The 14938-nt window shown below is 45.3% G+C and overlaps 1 protein-coding gene across 1 annotated transcript; it reads left to right on the top strand.

Annotated features, from left to right (window-relative positions):
- Nucleotides 1-237: 237 nt before the first annotated feature.
- Nucleotides 238-10588, top strand: LOC308494977 (zinc finger protein 449-like; the record flags this gene model as incomplete). The annotated part of the gene is given in 6 exon segments (XM_081042995.1): nucleotides 238-591; nucleotides 2113-2317; nucleotides 4630-4659; nucleotides 7735-7901; nucleotides 7905-8010; nucleotides 10572-10588. Coding segments are annotated over 6 exon segments (879 nt in total).
- Nucleotides 10589-14938: the final 4350 nt, after the last annotated feature.

Below are 14938 nucleotides of genomic sequence, written 5' to 3'. Positions count from 1 at the left end.
GGCTTTCATCAGATTCTCAAAACTACTGAAAAGATTACAGTCTGCTACTTTAGGACTTTGGGGAAAAGTAACCAGTTAAGGGAGGTAATGATGCCCTCTGGTAACCGTTGCTGTTTCTCCTTTCTCATTTGTCCTGTCTTCGGCTGTAGGTACCTCCCCCACAAGAATTACACAAAGAAACACATTGGAATCTGAGTCTTCAGGCCCCAGATAAATTGTACACGGCTGGAACGGGCAATGGCTGTGGCCCAAGGTTGTGCAATCCAGGCCTCCTTGAATCAGGGCTCAGTGTTTCAAGGTTATGATACTGACTCTGAAGTCTTCCGTCAGCGCTTCAGGCAGTTCCAGTACAAAGAAGCAGCCGGGCCTCGTGAAGCTTTCAACACACTGCGGGAGCTCTGCTGTCAATGGTTGAAGCCAAAGATGCGTTCTAAGGAACAAATCCTGGAGCTTCTAGTGTTGGAGCAATTCCTAATAATTCTGCCCCTGGAGCTAGAGACCTGGGTGACAGAACAGTGCCCAGAAAGTACAGAAAAAGTTGTGTCACTGATAGAAGACTTACAGAGAGAGCTTGAGATACCAGACCAGGAGGTGAGAAAAGAGTTTGGGATCTGAGTACTTGGACCAAATGAAGTAGCAGAGGCAGGTGGGACTACATGAGATATTTGTCTCTGTCATTCTTCAGTCCCATGATTTCTCCACAGTTCTTTTCATGTTTCTCTTCTGATGGGGTCAACATATGGGACAGTGGTTTCAACCTCGTCTTTCTCAATGCCCTCCTATAACAAACATTTTGTAATGTCCCCATAAATAGACATAAATTAAATTCATACATAACATAATCTCTGTGGGGGAAAAATGAGGAAAGAAAATAAGTGACAGACTGAATTTGGAACACAAGTCTGAAACATTTTCTTTCTGGCTCTTTATAAAAATGTTGGCCAGATCTGAATCAAGTAGAGTCTAGAAGGAATATAAAGGAAAAGGAATATAGTTTATTTTGAACTAATAAGCATTTCAGCGTGCCCATGATGGGGCTTGCGTGCTCCAGAATACCTCATGAAGTTGTCAGGTACTTAGCTCTTTGCTTAGACTCACTGTGAGGGCAACAGGCAGAAATTCAGACTGAAACAGTTCAAACACCATGAGCAGATTTTGCTGCGGGTCATGTGATTTTTCTAAAGAGGCAAACAACTCTTCATGAATCTAAACAATTAGTAGGATATAGTCTTTCTATGATTTCCAAAGTAGTGCTTTCCTAGAAAATTCAAGTCATGCTAAAATATGCAATATTATTTTGTGTTTCTATAACCACTGGGTTCTTTTTTTCCTACATGAATATTTGAGGGAGCACTCCAAAGTTGGTGGGGACCTGGAACACATCTGCAGTGTGCATTATACACCCTTCTCTGCCCTCAAAATTCTGATAGGGACCACCTGCCATCGTATCCAAAACACCTCCTGGGAGCAGTGACCCTGCCCTCTGTTCAGAAACACTGAGTGAAGCCTGTTGGGGGAGAGCCATAGCTCAGCACAGGGCAGCATCTTTGGAGAAGAGAGGAAGTGCTTCTTAGTTGGGCAGTAAGGGTACGAGCCTGGTGTGTTGACGAGGCGCTGCAGGTAGCCTGCCTGAACTGGACTCTTCCAAAGTCTCCTGCCCCCAGGATGGAATGGGTTTATGGTTTCCCTTCCTTCTCTGGCTCTTGTTTGGCTTACCACATAAAAATTTGTCTTCATGTGGTCTGATCCTGCATTGCCAGTATGGTAGCCACCAACCAGGTGTGGCTCTTGAGCCCAGAACTACTGCAAATTGGGGTACGCTGTAAGTATATAATGCATACCGCATTCAGAAGACTTAGGATGAAAACTAAAGTAGGTGAAATACCTTATTAATAAAATTGAAGAATAATTGTTTATACTGATTGCATTCTGAAATTATGATATTTTATATATATTGTATAAAAAATGCATGTGAAGCTTGATTTTACCTGCTTCTTTCATTTTCCATATGGACACTGGATAATTGTCAATGATTTGGGGGGCTTATATTATATTGCTACTGGGCACTGCTGGTCTTGACTTTGGAGTGATGGGTTCTGCTGTTTCCTCCAGATCGATAGGCAGGAAATGCTCTTGGAAGACCTGGCAGCCGTGGGAATGGCAGACATAGCACCAGACATCCACCTGGAGTTACCCCCATTCCAAGCAATGGGACCTGTCCCTGAGGCCCCAGTGGCAGATGCATGGATCCCAGAGGCAGAGCCCCAGGAGCTGAGCTACGTTCCTGCTCGGGAAAGCCAGCCCTTTCTGGACCATGGTAAGGCAATGGTCTTCTTTCCTTTCCTTGATTTCTCTTTTGAGCACTCAGGAGCCCTCCAGGGTTGGGGTTGTTTAGAAACACTGACTACCGGGTGAAATGGATCACTCTGATGAAGAGTAGGAGGAGGAAATGTCTCTCTGGTAATAGCTGGCTACAACCATGTTCCGATCAAACGGATTAAAACCCCTTTCGCCTATGGGCCTGCTCAGCAGTCTCTGACCCAGAATATTTTACAAGAAATCGATAGGAGTGTCGGTAGTGTGAATAAGGACTAACTTCCCCCCGCACATTTGGATCAGTGGAATCTGCGGTGTTGGTTCCACGGACCGCAATTGTTTTTATGGCATAAGAGCCACATTCAAATTCGATCCTTCATTAATATCCTCACTTAGATCCTTTAAGAGGTCTTCGTGACATGCGACAGTAGAGGAAATACATCCGTCATCCATCAAAACCTAGAACAGTGTTTCCCAAGTGCAGGAAGCAGAGTCTCCACATGAGGATCACCTGGGGCACGTTTTTCACAAGCTCTCCAGGAGAGGGCTGTACAGACTACAGTTTGAGAACCACTGCTGTAGACACTACAGGAGTTAGTCCAGGGAGGAAAGGCAGCTGGATCACGTAGCTCTTGTGTTCCCGTGTTTCATGTCCCATTGGGAATTTCTGACATTGCTCCCAATGATCCCAGTCTCTACCCGACAGCACCCCTACGCCCTCCACGTTAAAGCTGTGGCCTAGTGTGGCCAGAAACCTTTCCCCTCGCTCAAGCACGGCTTCCACATGTTGGCACTTTCAAGATGCTGTGAAATCCTGAGAAAACCAAACAGACCTTTAAAAAGAACGTGTCGAGAACAGTCTAAATTACAAAATATAGATGTCTGGTGGATGCAGAAGTAGCTGAGTGCCAGGCTTAGCAGCCACGTCCCTCTGCACATCTTAACATGTACTCATTCAGCCAATACATGTGAGTGCCTTTTAATAGCTGGCACTCCGCCCGACTTGGGGATTCAGTAGTGTGCAGGAGAGAACCTCAGTCCCAGGTTTCCTGGTGCTGCGACTCCTGTGGACGATTCAGAAATGGAAACAGGACTGTAGGTATGGCTGTGATGTTAACAGGACTGTAAAATGACCTGTTGGGTGGAGAAGGATGCTATGGGCGGTCATAGGGGGCCTTCCAATTTTGGCAGAGAGGAAGACATCCTGGAAGAAGGCAGACCTGGGTAGAAATCTACAGGATGACTTGGCATAAGCCTGCTGAGTGGTGGAAGGGTGAGGGCTCTGGGCAGAATAAAAGGCATGTGCAAAGTTTCGGAGGGACAGAGAGCACGTGGCATTTGAACATCTCCTCCTGCCGTGTGAGGGGCGCACAGGAGGAGCCCAAGAGGCAGAGCAACATCGAAGAGACTGCAGAGAGAACTAGGGTCCTGGATCATGAATAACTTTGTCAGCCTGGTGAGCAGTTATGCTTTATGATCAGGGTAGTGGGCACTCACTGGAGGTTCTTCAGTAGGGGAGTAATGCACAGAGATTTGCATCTTACACGACCACTCTCTCTACAATAGGAAGGGGTAAAGCTTGAGTTGGGAGCACCATTTGTGAGGCTGTTGCAATCACCCAGATGAGAGAAGAGGATTTTCTAAACTAGAGTCCTGTTGGTGACGATGGAGAGAAAAAGAGGGGCCTATTTGAAAGATATTTAGCCTGCCTGCGTAAATTATAGGACTCGATGATCGACTGACTGGGCACTGGGCGATGACAAAAAAGTGGTTACGAAAGGCATCCAGATTTCTGGTGCGAGAACTGGTACGTGACTATATTATTCACTGACACATAGATCACGAGAGGGGTCAAATTTTGTGGGTCAAAGTGAGTTTAGCTTTCAACATGGGTGATTTGAGATGCTTATGGGTCTGCAGGGGGGAATGGTCAGTGTGGTATGAGAGCTCAGGAGAGAGAGCAGGGTTTGAGACAGAGATGTGCACGTCAAAGGCTCATGGAAGGTAATTGAAGTCTCGACGGTGGCTGAGGACTTTCCAGGATTCTATGTATGGAGGAAGCACAAGCTCCTCTGGGCAGACACTGGGAGATATCATGTCAGAAAAGATCAGTATATATGAATTCAACTATTTGTGAAACTTTCAGGGACCTTGCTTGGGTTCCTTGCTTTCCTATGCCGTGTCTAAGTAAGTACAGGAGAGCAGGCATCCTACACACTTTGACTCATTTGCTCATAGAGCCAATAGGAATTCTGGCTCTGGTGCTCACTTATGGTTTCCCCCCTCCCTCCTAGCGCCATCTCTCTTCTCCAGGTGTCTGGCAGACAGCGGGGAAGGGCACAGGTGAGGCTCCACCCTCTCCTCGGAAAGGGTGGCTTGATCCATTCCAGTCCTAATAGTACACATATGTTATCTGTGCAATGCCACACTCCGCCCCCTCCCCCCATAGAATTCAGCTCATAACGTCACAGTGTGGTTGTTTGGTGACAAACTTGTCCCCTTTCTGCATTTATTCAATGTGTCTGGGCACCATATTTTGTACTTTGCTCTAGCAAGTGCTGGGCATGCATGGACTCTGTCTTGTTTTTGATAGAGGTGACCAGGAGGAAAACCCACAAGGACATAGATCTATCCATTAAGGTCAAAGCCAAATTACAGAAACTATATAAAATATTGTCATTTACACTCCAGTCTTTACCTTACCTGCATCTCTGATCTGTCATCAACTTTGTAGAAATCTGTGTCTCTGTGTGCATGCCTGCAACAAGTGGCAGAACCTAGGCAGTCCTATTGAGCTATAAATCTTTCTGCATATGCGTTCCCATTGCACGTGTGAATTTGCTCCTCTCAGCAACAGTACTGGGTACAAAGATCACACGTGATGCCGAGCAGCACTATTACTCTTGATTGTCATACTTTACTCTCTAAAGCACAGGAGTACCCAGTATATTTAACAAGGGAGAGATAGAATGATATAACAATTAAAATATACCAATGAGAAGGAGAGGAACTAGCCCTTTCTCATCACATCTGTTTAAAGTGATATAATATGCTTTGTCTTACTGACTGTGAGGTCTCCATTATCTACCTCCTGCTCACCCAAATCCCATCCTCTATACCACCTGCAGAAGGTCCAAGGGCTGATTTAGGAAAGAGATATGACCAGGCGGTGGCAGTAGCACGCACAGGCTTTGTTGGGCAGCTCTTTGTCAGGTGTGCTTGTGGGGGAAGTCAGGGGTCAGGAGGACAGCAGGACAAGGGATCTCCGCAGGGAGTGAGGGCTCAGAGAAGGGGCTTACCTGTCTAGGTGATGTCATAGCCCAACTGCACACTGGGAGTCTATGGGTCAGAGAAGGGCAAAGGGCAGCTGCAGCTTGGGGTCATAGAACTACAAGTCTCCACCAGTTCAGTGGCTAGCACATGTGGGGTGAGGTTTTCTGGGCTATGCAGAGGAGGCTGGCACTAAATGGCTGAAATTCTGCTTCTGGGGGCTGAGTTTTAAATAATTGGATGTGTGAGAGTTTGAGTTTGGCGCCAGAAGGCTTTTGAGTCAGGAATCCCTGCTGGCAGTGAGGAAATGAACAACCAAGGGGCTAACACAAAGAAGGCTGATTCCTACCCTTAGGCTTATTTCTACAACAACCTCTCTGGTGGTTACTGTGGCGTTTGAGGGTAAAGAGAAGAGCCCTGCCAACAGAAGTAGGCATGAAGGCATAACTTTTGACTGACATTCAACGTTGACCAAAATTCCTGGGGCCAGGCTATAAAACACACAGTGAGCACCCTTCCACGGCATGTGCGGTTGGAAATGGCTCATTTCAGATAGAAATATGTGACAATGTTTATACAAAATGGTGAATTGTATTTAAATTCTCTTCATCTGAAATATATGGCCGATTCTCAATGAAAATAGAACACAAGGTGCTTTCGTGGACTTCCTAGCTATAATGTTCTGCAAGTTAAATTGTCCTCTGGATTAACATTAGCCAAATTGAGTTGCTAATGTCATTTTACTATTCCAGTATTTAAACATTGCCCCGTTTTTCAATCTGAAAGGAGCCATTTCCAACCCACCCTTTACTGTTACTGTAGACCAGTAATTTTGACCAGAGCTGAAGTAGGGGCATGGAAAGCTGATAGGAGCCACAGTTATCTCTCACTGAGGAGAGGGGTGATAAGACGCAGGGGGACAGTGAGTACAGAACCTTCTCCTGGCTGTCCTTAGGTTGATAGTCACAAACACTGTTTGATGGCTAATTGGGTCAACTTCAAGAGAGTCTACGTCTAGACTTCAGTCGAAACGAATATAAATCCATGGTCTTTTGCCCATTGCCAGCCTAAATCAGTTGCCATTTTCATTTGGATCTGTCTTACTGAAATTATTCCGGTAAGCAGTTACCTAACTCTCACTCTTTCTTCACTTGGCAGTCAATAAGACCGTGTTTCTCAGTTTTGATATGCCAAAACTTGAGGTAGATTGACTTCAGGTTCTGGCCCTCACCTACGTCATTCGAGTCTCAAGATAGATGTGGACCTCATTCAGTGCATTGACTTCATACCACAATTGATTTGCTCCCCTGCCATAGATTGGAGGAGAATAGCCTTGAGCTGATAAAAATTGGATCTCCCTCCCCCTCATTTGGGTTTTGTTCTTATGTTAGAAAATGAAAACAAAACAAAAGAAAAATGACTTGTCGGAGGTTCCTGGTGAGACAGTCCTAACTGAGAAGGAAGGAGGCAGATATTGAGGGGAAGCACATGTTCAACAAAGCAGCCTGGACCGTGCAGAAACCTGTGTTGACTCAAACTGTGCTTCTTCCCATCTCTCCTATGGCCAGGATACACACGACCAAAGCCTGGCCCCAGTTTCCCAGCGGAGCCTAGAGAAGAGCCCCAGGAGAAGGAACTACAGGATTGCGTGGCAGTGAAACAATTGCTTGACGCCATGATAGGTAGGTGAGGCTTCACGGAATGCTCAGGATGAAAGAAAGAAAACATTCAGCCTTACTCCCAGAGTAAAGAGGTTTGGGGTGGCATTTGGAAGTTCCTAGCTTCCCACTCGCTTCCCACACTCCCTATCTCTCCAATCCCCTTGAAACATGGTGACATCTGCAACTTCTATTCATGCTCTCAATTTTGATATCGGGAGAGAAAATGAAGAAAATGTGTCCAAACAGAAAAAAACTGGAGAGTATGTATCCATTTTTGTTTCTTTAGATGGAAATGCACTTCTTGGTCCCAGTGTACCAGAAAACTCTGAACAGCTAAAATATCAACTGGGAAATCCCACAGAGCAGCTACCAAGAGACTGCACAACGCCAGTCCATAATGCAAACCCCTCTCTTGGAGAGACAGCTGAGAGATCCAACCGGGAAGAACCTCTGAGCCCCAGAGCCCGTGAGCAAAACAATCCCCCAGAGAAGCCACACCAATGTACTCAGTGTGGGAAGGGCTTTGCTTCCAGGAAGGTACTTAATGGGCACCTGGGAATTCATCTGGGAGAGCTCCGTTATGTGTGCCCTGAATGTGGGAAAAGATTCCTTCGTAGGTCCAACCTCTTCAGGCACCTTCGAGTTCACACAGTCTAGGCACCCTCTAAATGCAGTGTGTGTGACAGGCGATTCCCTCAGGTGCCACATCTGATAGAACACCAGAAAACCTGTTCTGAGCAAGAAACATACCCTTGCCCTGAGGGTAGGATACATTTTTGTAATAGAAAAAGTTTTACATGACACCTAAAAACCCACACAGATGGAAAAGCCCATAGATGTCACAGTTGTGGGGAAAGTTGTAGTCCACACAGAGAGCTTACTTTCTATCAGTTAACACTCAATGGAGAGAGCCCATTTATGTGAGAGTATTGTGGGAAAAGCTATAGACAGACATCAGGACTTGTTTTGCATTTAAGAAACCAAGCAGGGGAGAAGCCAGAGAAGTGCAGTCATTGTTCTACAAGCTTCATAAAGAAAGCAGGTGTTAATAGGCACCCAGCTGCTCACTTTAGAGAAGAAGTATCTGAGAATTTGTTGAGGTAAACAGCTCCTACCCAAGTGGACACTAATCTATCAAAGCTTTAACCTGCACCAGGCAGTCTAGGAAAACGAGTTTTGTTTGCGCTTACTCATGACAGCTTTGTGTTTTGCGGTGTTTAAAACGCATCTTCCAAAGCATGTAAATTCTACAATATTCACTGACTCCTGCCCCTGTCCTAGACTCGATTTTCTTCTGTCTAGGCAAACCTTGTTTAATCACTGTGATGAAATGTCTTTCACCCAAGCCAACCACAGCGTAGGTGTCAGAAAGAAGCATACGTAAATTTCGGCATTCCTTTTGGGTCTACGGTCAGTATTCTAGTAAACGGGGATGTGTCCAATTGGCCTGTATCTGTGCAATATTTTAGTCATGTAGACATGTATGTGCTCTTCCTGTTTGATTGCCTCAGACTAGTAGTGGAAGCAACATGCAGCTGCCTCCCTGACAGTGGCAACGAGCACTTCCCTTGACACCCTCTCATACCATGTGTCAGAATCTCTTTCTCCTGTGCAGCCGTTGCCTTGTCTGTGCACCATTTGAGCCTTGGACACAGTGCATTTGGGAAATTGGAGCATTTCCAAAAGATAAGTGCAAGGGAAAATGCCCAGCTCCTGAAGTACTGTGAAGAGCAGAGGACAGTACCCACCACACGAGTACTAAGCAGAGTGTATGGAATATATCAACGTGGAGACGCTAGCATCAGTGAACTTCCAGTAAATACTGCGTAGTCTTTCTTTGTTCTTTGAAATGATGAAAGCATTGACTGCTGCAAACTTGAAGTCTAGCTTTGGTCACATCCCACAAATCATGTTCCTTGTTCTTATTTATGATTTTGCAACAGTTTGTTATTGCAGTTTTCATTTCACTGCCTTTCTGCCCCAACAGTTGCATAATGTCGATGTTTCCCTGTCAATTTTTGGTTATAATGCAGTTATTAACAAATAAGTTTCATCCATATTCTGTTTTAGAGTCTAACTAGGATTTCTTTCTTTTTCTTTTTTTCCAGGTAAAGATTTATTTCAATAGCTTGATTATAAGCTCTCCCTTTCTCATTTCCATAGATATTTTTTCTTAGAATCTAAATAGCATGAATTTAAAATAAAATAATATTCAACAGCTGAGAAGTTTGGAAACTTGTTTGACTGTTTAAATAAGCTGCCTGCCAACTAAGAATATTTACGTTTTTCAAATGGGCAATCCATTGAGAAATGAAAGAGTTAAGTTGCTTGACAAGTTCATTCTGATAACTAGGTATTCTTGAAAACTTATGTCCTGAGACCATGGAGTCGAAGTGTTCCATTTCTAGGGTACTCCCTAGGAGAGGCATGGTTCGGTCATGGGTTTATTTCTATTCACCTTCTCAAATACTGCCAGAATGTACTACATTTATATCTTCTCCCACTTCCTGGCTTAAGGTTTCATTCACTTGCTGGTGTCCCTTGATAAAGAGAAGTTCCCAGGTGTTACACAGTCCAACTTATCATTTACCCACTGTATTATCAGTGCTCTTTGAATCCTGGTGAAGAAATCTTTGTCTCCTCCAAGGTCGTGAACATATTTTCTACATTTTCATTTTAAAGTTGTATTATTTTACCTTGCACGTTGAGGTCACACTTTCACCTGGAGTTGACTTCTTTGACAAATGGTGTGATGTAAGGGTCAAGATAACTTTAGAATGGGAGGGTACTTGCCACTTGATATTTTGTCCTTGGCCTTTGGGTTTTAGCAAAAATCGAGATGGTAAGGGAATGTTTTTACCAGCCGTTTACGTGGAGTTGAGCAAGTATATTATGACCAGCACCCCAGGCAATGGCGTGTCTCATACGAAGGCCCGAGGAGAGGAGCACAGTGTGATTCGAGGGAAAGCTGGAGTGCTAGTCAGAGGCTAGGTAATGGAGGGTCGAGTAATCCACCTGATGGAGATGGAATCCTATCCTGTAGTCAGAGGGAAACCACGGTGTCTAATTGAGCAGTACTGCTGAGATGTGCGTCTCAGAAAGCTCACTCTGGTGCCTGGACGGGGGTTAGGGGAGACAAGATGGGAGACCAGTGAGGAGGCTGCTGCAGATGAGAGAAAGTGGCTGAGATAACGGCAGCAGTGTGTAGATGAAACAGAAGGGAGGGGTTTGACAGGAATTAGGAAGCAGAATCTGATGAGTGACTGGATATGGGGGTTCTGACAGCCAGATCCGCGTCCTGAGCACCTGGAGTCGGGGTTATAGGCTGTCGGCTACGCTGAGCCACATAGCCAATTCCTGAGTCATGTAACACCGGTGAAAAATATGTAGAAGAGACATCTTTAGATCAGAGGGGAGCCCATTCACCATGGGAGGGCGGTATATGCTTGCAGGGAAAAGTTCAAAGTTTGAAAATTGAATTCTTGATCGAGCACTGAAATTCTCTGAAACAGTGATACTGAGCAAGAGACATCAAAGTAGAGCCAGTTATCTGTGAGTGGGTTGTGGTAATATCCTGGTATATAATATTAACTTTTACTGAGCACTATTCATGGCTTGGGCAACTATGCTAAGCGCTATAGGTAAATTACTTCATTCGATTCTCACAGAATCCTGTGAAATAGGTACTAGTATTTTATGCCTGTTTCTTTCTGATGGGTAAAATGAAGTTTAACACTTTAAAGGAAGAAAGGTTATTTTGCAGGTCAGGTATTGCCATTTTAGTCTGTTCTCATATTAGTGCAACTCTTTTGTCCCATGGGACATGACTAACATATTCAATTTTATGATAGTATAAAATTTTCACGTGAATGATCCAGGTAATGTTATCAGTTGGGTAACATAAACCGAGGCCAGGTATTAGTGCCATTGGGGCCTATGGCCCCAGTTCTCTGATTGTTTTGTTATTGGAGGGTGTCAAGAGTTGTCTCCAAAGGATGTCAGGGAATGCTTAAAAATGTTTCAATTATGATTAAAGTATATCCTAAAAAACAAAGACAACGTGAATGGAGTGGATTAAAACCAATGGTCATCTTAGTATGGAGGAGATTCTCTTCTGAAATGGTCACTCGGTGTGAGATAGGCAGAAATACTGGATTTTCTATTTCTGAAATCTGCTTTTCGGATTCTGAAATCACAATATTTCTTATTACCTGTCAAAAGTGACTGACAATGGTCTGTTTTGACGGTATAAGGGAAATCTACAAAAGAATTAAAAATGTGTGCGTATACACTATTGATAAAAGAAAGAAGAAAAGAAGACAATGCAAGTTTGCCGAATTCCACCTCTTTCATGATGCAAAATCAATAAGTACTGGCTAATACTGCCAAGTCCAGGGAAGGCGTAAGCAGCCTGGGGAAGGGGCAGGGCCAGCGGGCGGCTCTGCTCCGGGGCTGCCGGCACCTGAAGACCCGGCGGCCGCCGCAGCGCCGCTGTCTCCTCCTGCTGGTGGCGGGCGGTTAGGATGACGGGGTGGCGCTGGAGAACCGGCGCTTCCTGTCGCAGCTGCCACCTCCGCGTTCGCGGCACGGGATGGAGGAGGGGACTCGCGGCTGCGGCTGGAGCGGGCTTCTCTCTTTGGACGGTCCTCCCGTAGCTCGCCTTCCGTCCTCAGAGCGCCATCGCCGCGCACCCCTGCGCCCTCCCTGCGCACCCCTGCGCCCTCCCTGCGCAGCGCGGGTCCTGGAGGGGAGCTGAGGGGCGGCGGGGGCGGGAGAGGCCTGCGGGTGGACGCGCGTGCCGAGGCACCTCCTGCGGGGTCCGTGCGTCCCTGCGCCCAGGAGGCGCGCCAGCCGGGCCTCGGCGGTTGCGCCGCTGCCAGCAGGAAGGGGCTCAATCGGGGGAGGCAGGGCTGCCGCCCGGTGGCGGGAACAGCCGTCCGGGCGCCAAGCTGTGGGCCCAGGCGCTTGCCCACCTGATTCTTTGCCCCCCGGTTCCTGGGACCCAGCTCCGCGCCGCCGGCTGCTGAGCCGCGGAACCCGCACCTCCTGGGTGAGGAGGACACACCTGCCCTTGTCGAGAAACTGTGCCTGGGGACTTGGTCTGGGCGGCGGTGGCAGGCAGTCGGCTTGGCCGCGGGGTCTCCTCCGCCTGCCGCGCTCGCCCTGCCGAGCGCCCGCGCTGCGCTCCAGATCCAGCGTGGGGGCCTCTTAGGGGCTGCAGGCGAGTCTCGCCTCAGAGGGACACCCGGCCCCAGGGAGGGCGGCCGGCCGGGCGAAGGCCCTGGGCCCGTGGGCGCGGCCGGGTCCCTCCCCAGCTGCCGAAAGCGCAGAGACCACGACTTGGGGGCCGGCAGCCTCTCGCGGCCGCTTCCAGGAACCCGTGTCCACCTCCTCCCGGGGAAGACAGTGTTCTGGCCACGAGTCTGTCGAGGGAAAGTGGAGTTGAGCACCAGTTGGCCGTGTTGGGCAGCGCGATCTTCTGTGTGGCGATCTTCTGGCTCTTTCTGATGCTGGACCGGGGTCACTTGGGCTACCCCATGAGCCCGTGCCGTGAGGCCTCCTTTCCCCAGGCCAGCGCCCAATGTCGCAAGCAAAAACTAAATAAAATAAATAAATAGGCCATTTGGAGCGTTGGCTACGTAGCTGAGAATGATGAGAGCATCTCAAATATCAGAGGTTTGGTCATCAAGTTGAGCTGTGGTCAAGAACTGATTAAATACTGTCGTGTCTGGCACAAACTGAAATCTGTACACCTCAGGTATGATCTTGGTGGCACATTTGTGTGCCTACGTTTTCTTACATTTCTTATCTCAGATGTTCAGTTGGCCAAGTAGTTCATTACTTCCTCCTATTCTATCTCTGTTTGTAGTGGGGCGATTTGCATCTAGGGTTGTAACTGCAGCGTCAGAGAACTGAGCATCCTTGTTTTCTATAACCACTGATGAAAGTCAAATGCTGTAAAGTGTGTTGTAAGACACTGCACTTACCTTCTCACGTCTTTCTTGTACTGATGCCGAAATGTTTTCACATCCCTGTGTCTGGAGGAAAATCTTTGCTTTCATTTTGATTATGTTGCTTACCTCGGAATCAATAGGTTCTGATATTACTCTCTTGGAAGATTTCATATCTTTTTGGGGAATATGTAATACAAGATCTCTAATAACACACAAATCTTAGCAAAACAAGAGGAAAGGTATATTATGAACATCATCTAGGTGTCCACGAGAAGAGCTAAAACTAGAAACCATAAAAAGAATCATGTTCTCACAGTTTTTTGTTTCTGTTGCTATTGTGACTGGGATAGTTGCCCATGATATGTTCTGGTTGGTTATGGCTCTATACACAAAATTTGTCATGTACAGTAGTCCCCTTTAACTGTGGTTTAGTTTTCCATGGTTTCAGTTACCCCCACACAACAGTGGTCCCAAAATATTCAATGGAAATTTCCAGAAATAAATTTGAATGGAAAGAGTTAAATATTGAGGATACTTTATTATGTTTCAAAGCAAATTACTCAGGTTTCATAATAACAATTTAAAAATTAAATAGTCCTCCTTTTACTTGTTATATAAGAAATTATCATTAAAAGAGAAAAAGAATCAAAAAAAAAGAGAAATTTCCGGAAATAAACAATGTATACGTTAAAAGAAAAGAACCATGACTTAGGAATGTAAGATGGGTGGAGGGCATGAAGGGAGACTTTTACCTATCGTTTTGTGCCCTCCTAGAATTTGAATTATTTATGTGTGAGAGATACATAGACATATATATATATATATATATATATATATATATATATATATATATGTATAAGCAGAGTTGATATTAAATATTTAGTTGACAGTTAATTAATATCTAAATGATATTAATTAAGGATATCTCAACGATTTAAGAAAAGCAGGAGGAAGAGTTCAGTAAGTTTGCTAGCTACCAAATTAAGAAACAAGTTTGATTATATAGGAAGAGAAATTAGCTGTTAAATACCACGTAAAATTATGTTGTTAATGGAACTAAAATTCTTGGAAACAAACTTAGCAAGAAATATGCAGTCCCTACCTATGGAAGTAAAGGAGAAAATCAGTAAGAAGCACATAAGAGGAGAAGCATGCCTTATTGGCCAAGGACTGTCATCAGCATCTCGGTTCTCCCTGCATGAGATCTATAAACCTAATGTCATCCCAATAGAAACTCTCAACAGTTTTTGTTGTTGTTGAGAAGGTGCAGGGGACTTACTGATGATTTCAAAATTTATCCAGAACTACCAGCATGCTCGTATTCCAAAAGTGAATGAATGAATGAGCGAACGAACGAATAATTTTGTAAGTGGAACTGGCTAACAAACACTGAAATGTCTTATCATGCTTCAGTAATTCAAACCTTTGATCGTAGAAGCGAGGCAAGACCACACAATCATTGAAACATGATAGGAAGTCCCATTCGATTCAAATACTTGTGATTTTGTAGTGTATGATAGAGGTAGTGTATGAACTCGGTAGGGAAAAAGTGGATTATTCAATTAATGACATGGAAACAACTGGGTAAGCCATTAGCAAAGTAAGATCTGGGTCCTTCTCTCAGTTTTACACCTAAATCAATTGCTTGCAGACTGAACGATTAGACAGGAATAAATAAGTATCCTTCAGAGGAAAATCTAAGTGAATATTTGTGAAAATTATAGAGGAAAATAAGCC

Source organism: Rhinolophus hipposideros (assembly GCF_964194185.1).
Source record: "Rhinolophus hipposideros genome assembly, chromosome: X".
In the NCBI taxonomy this organism is placed as follows: domain Eukaryota; kingdom Metazoa; phylum Chordata; class Mammalia; order Chiroptera; family Rhinolophidae; genus Rhinolophus; species Rhinolophus hipposideros.
The sequence above is the reverse complement of the archived record's forward strand: the minus strand, read 5'-3'. Positions and strand labels throughout refer to the sequence as shown.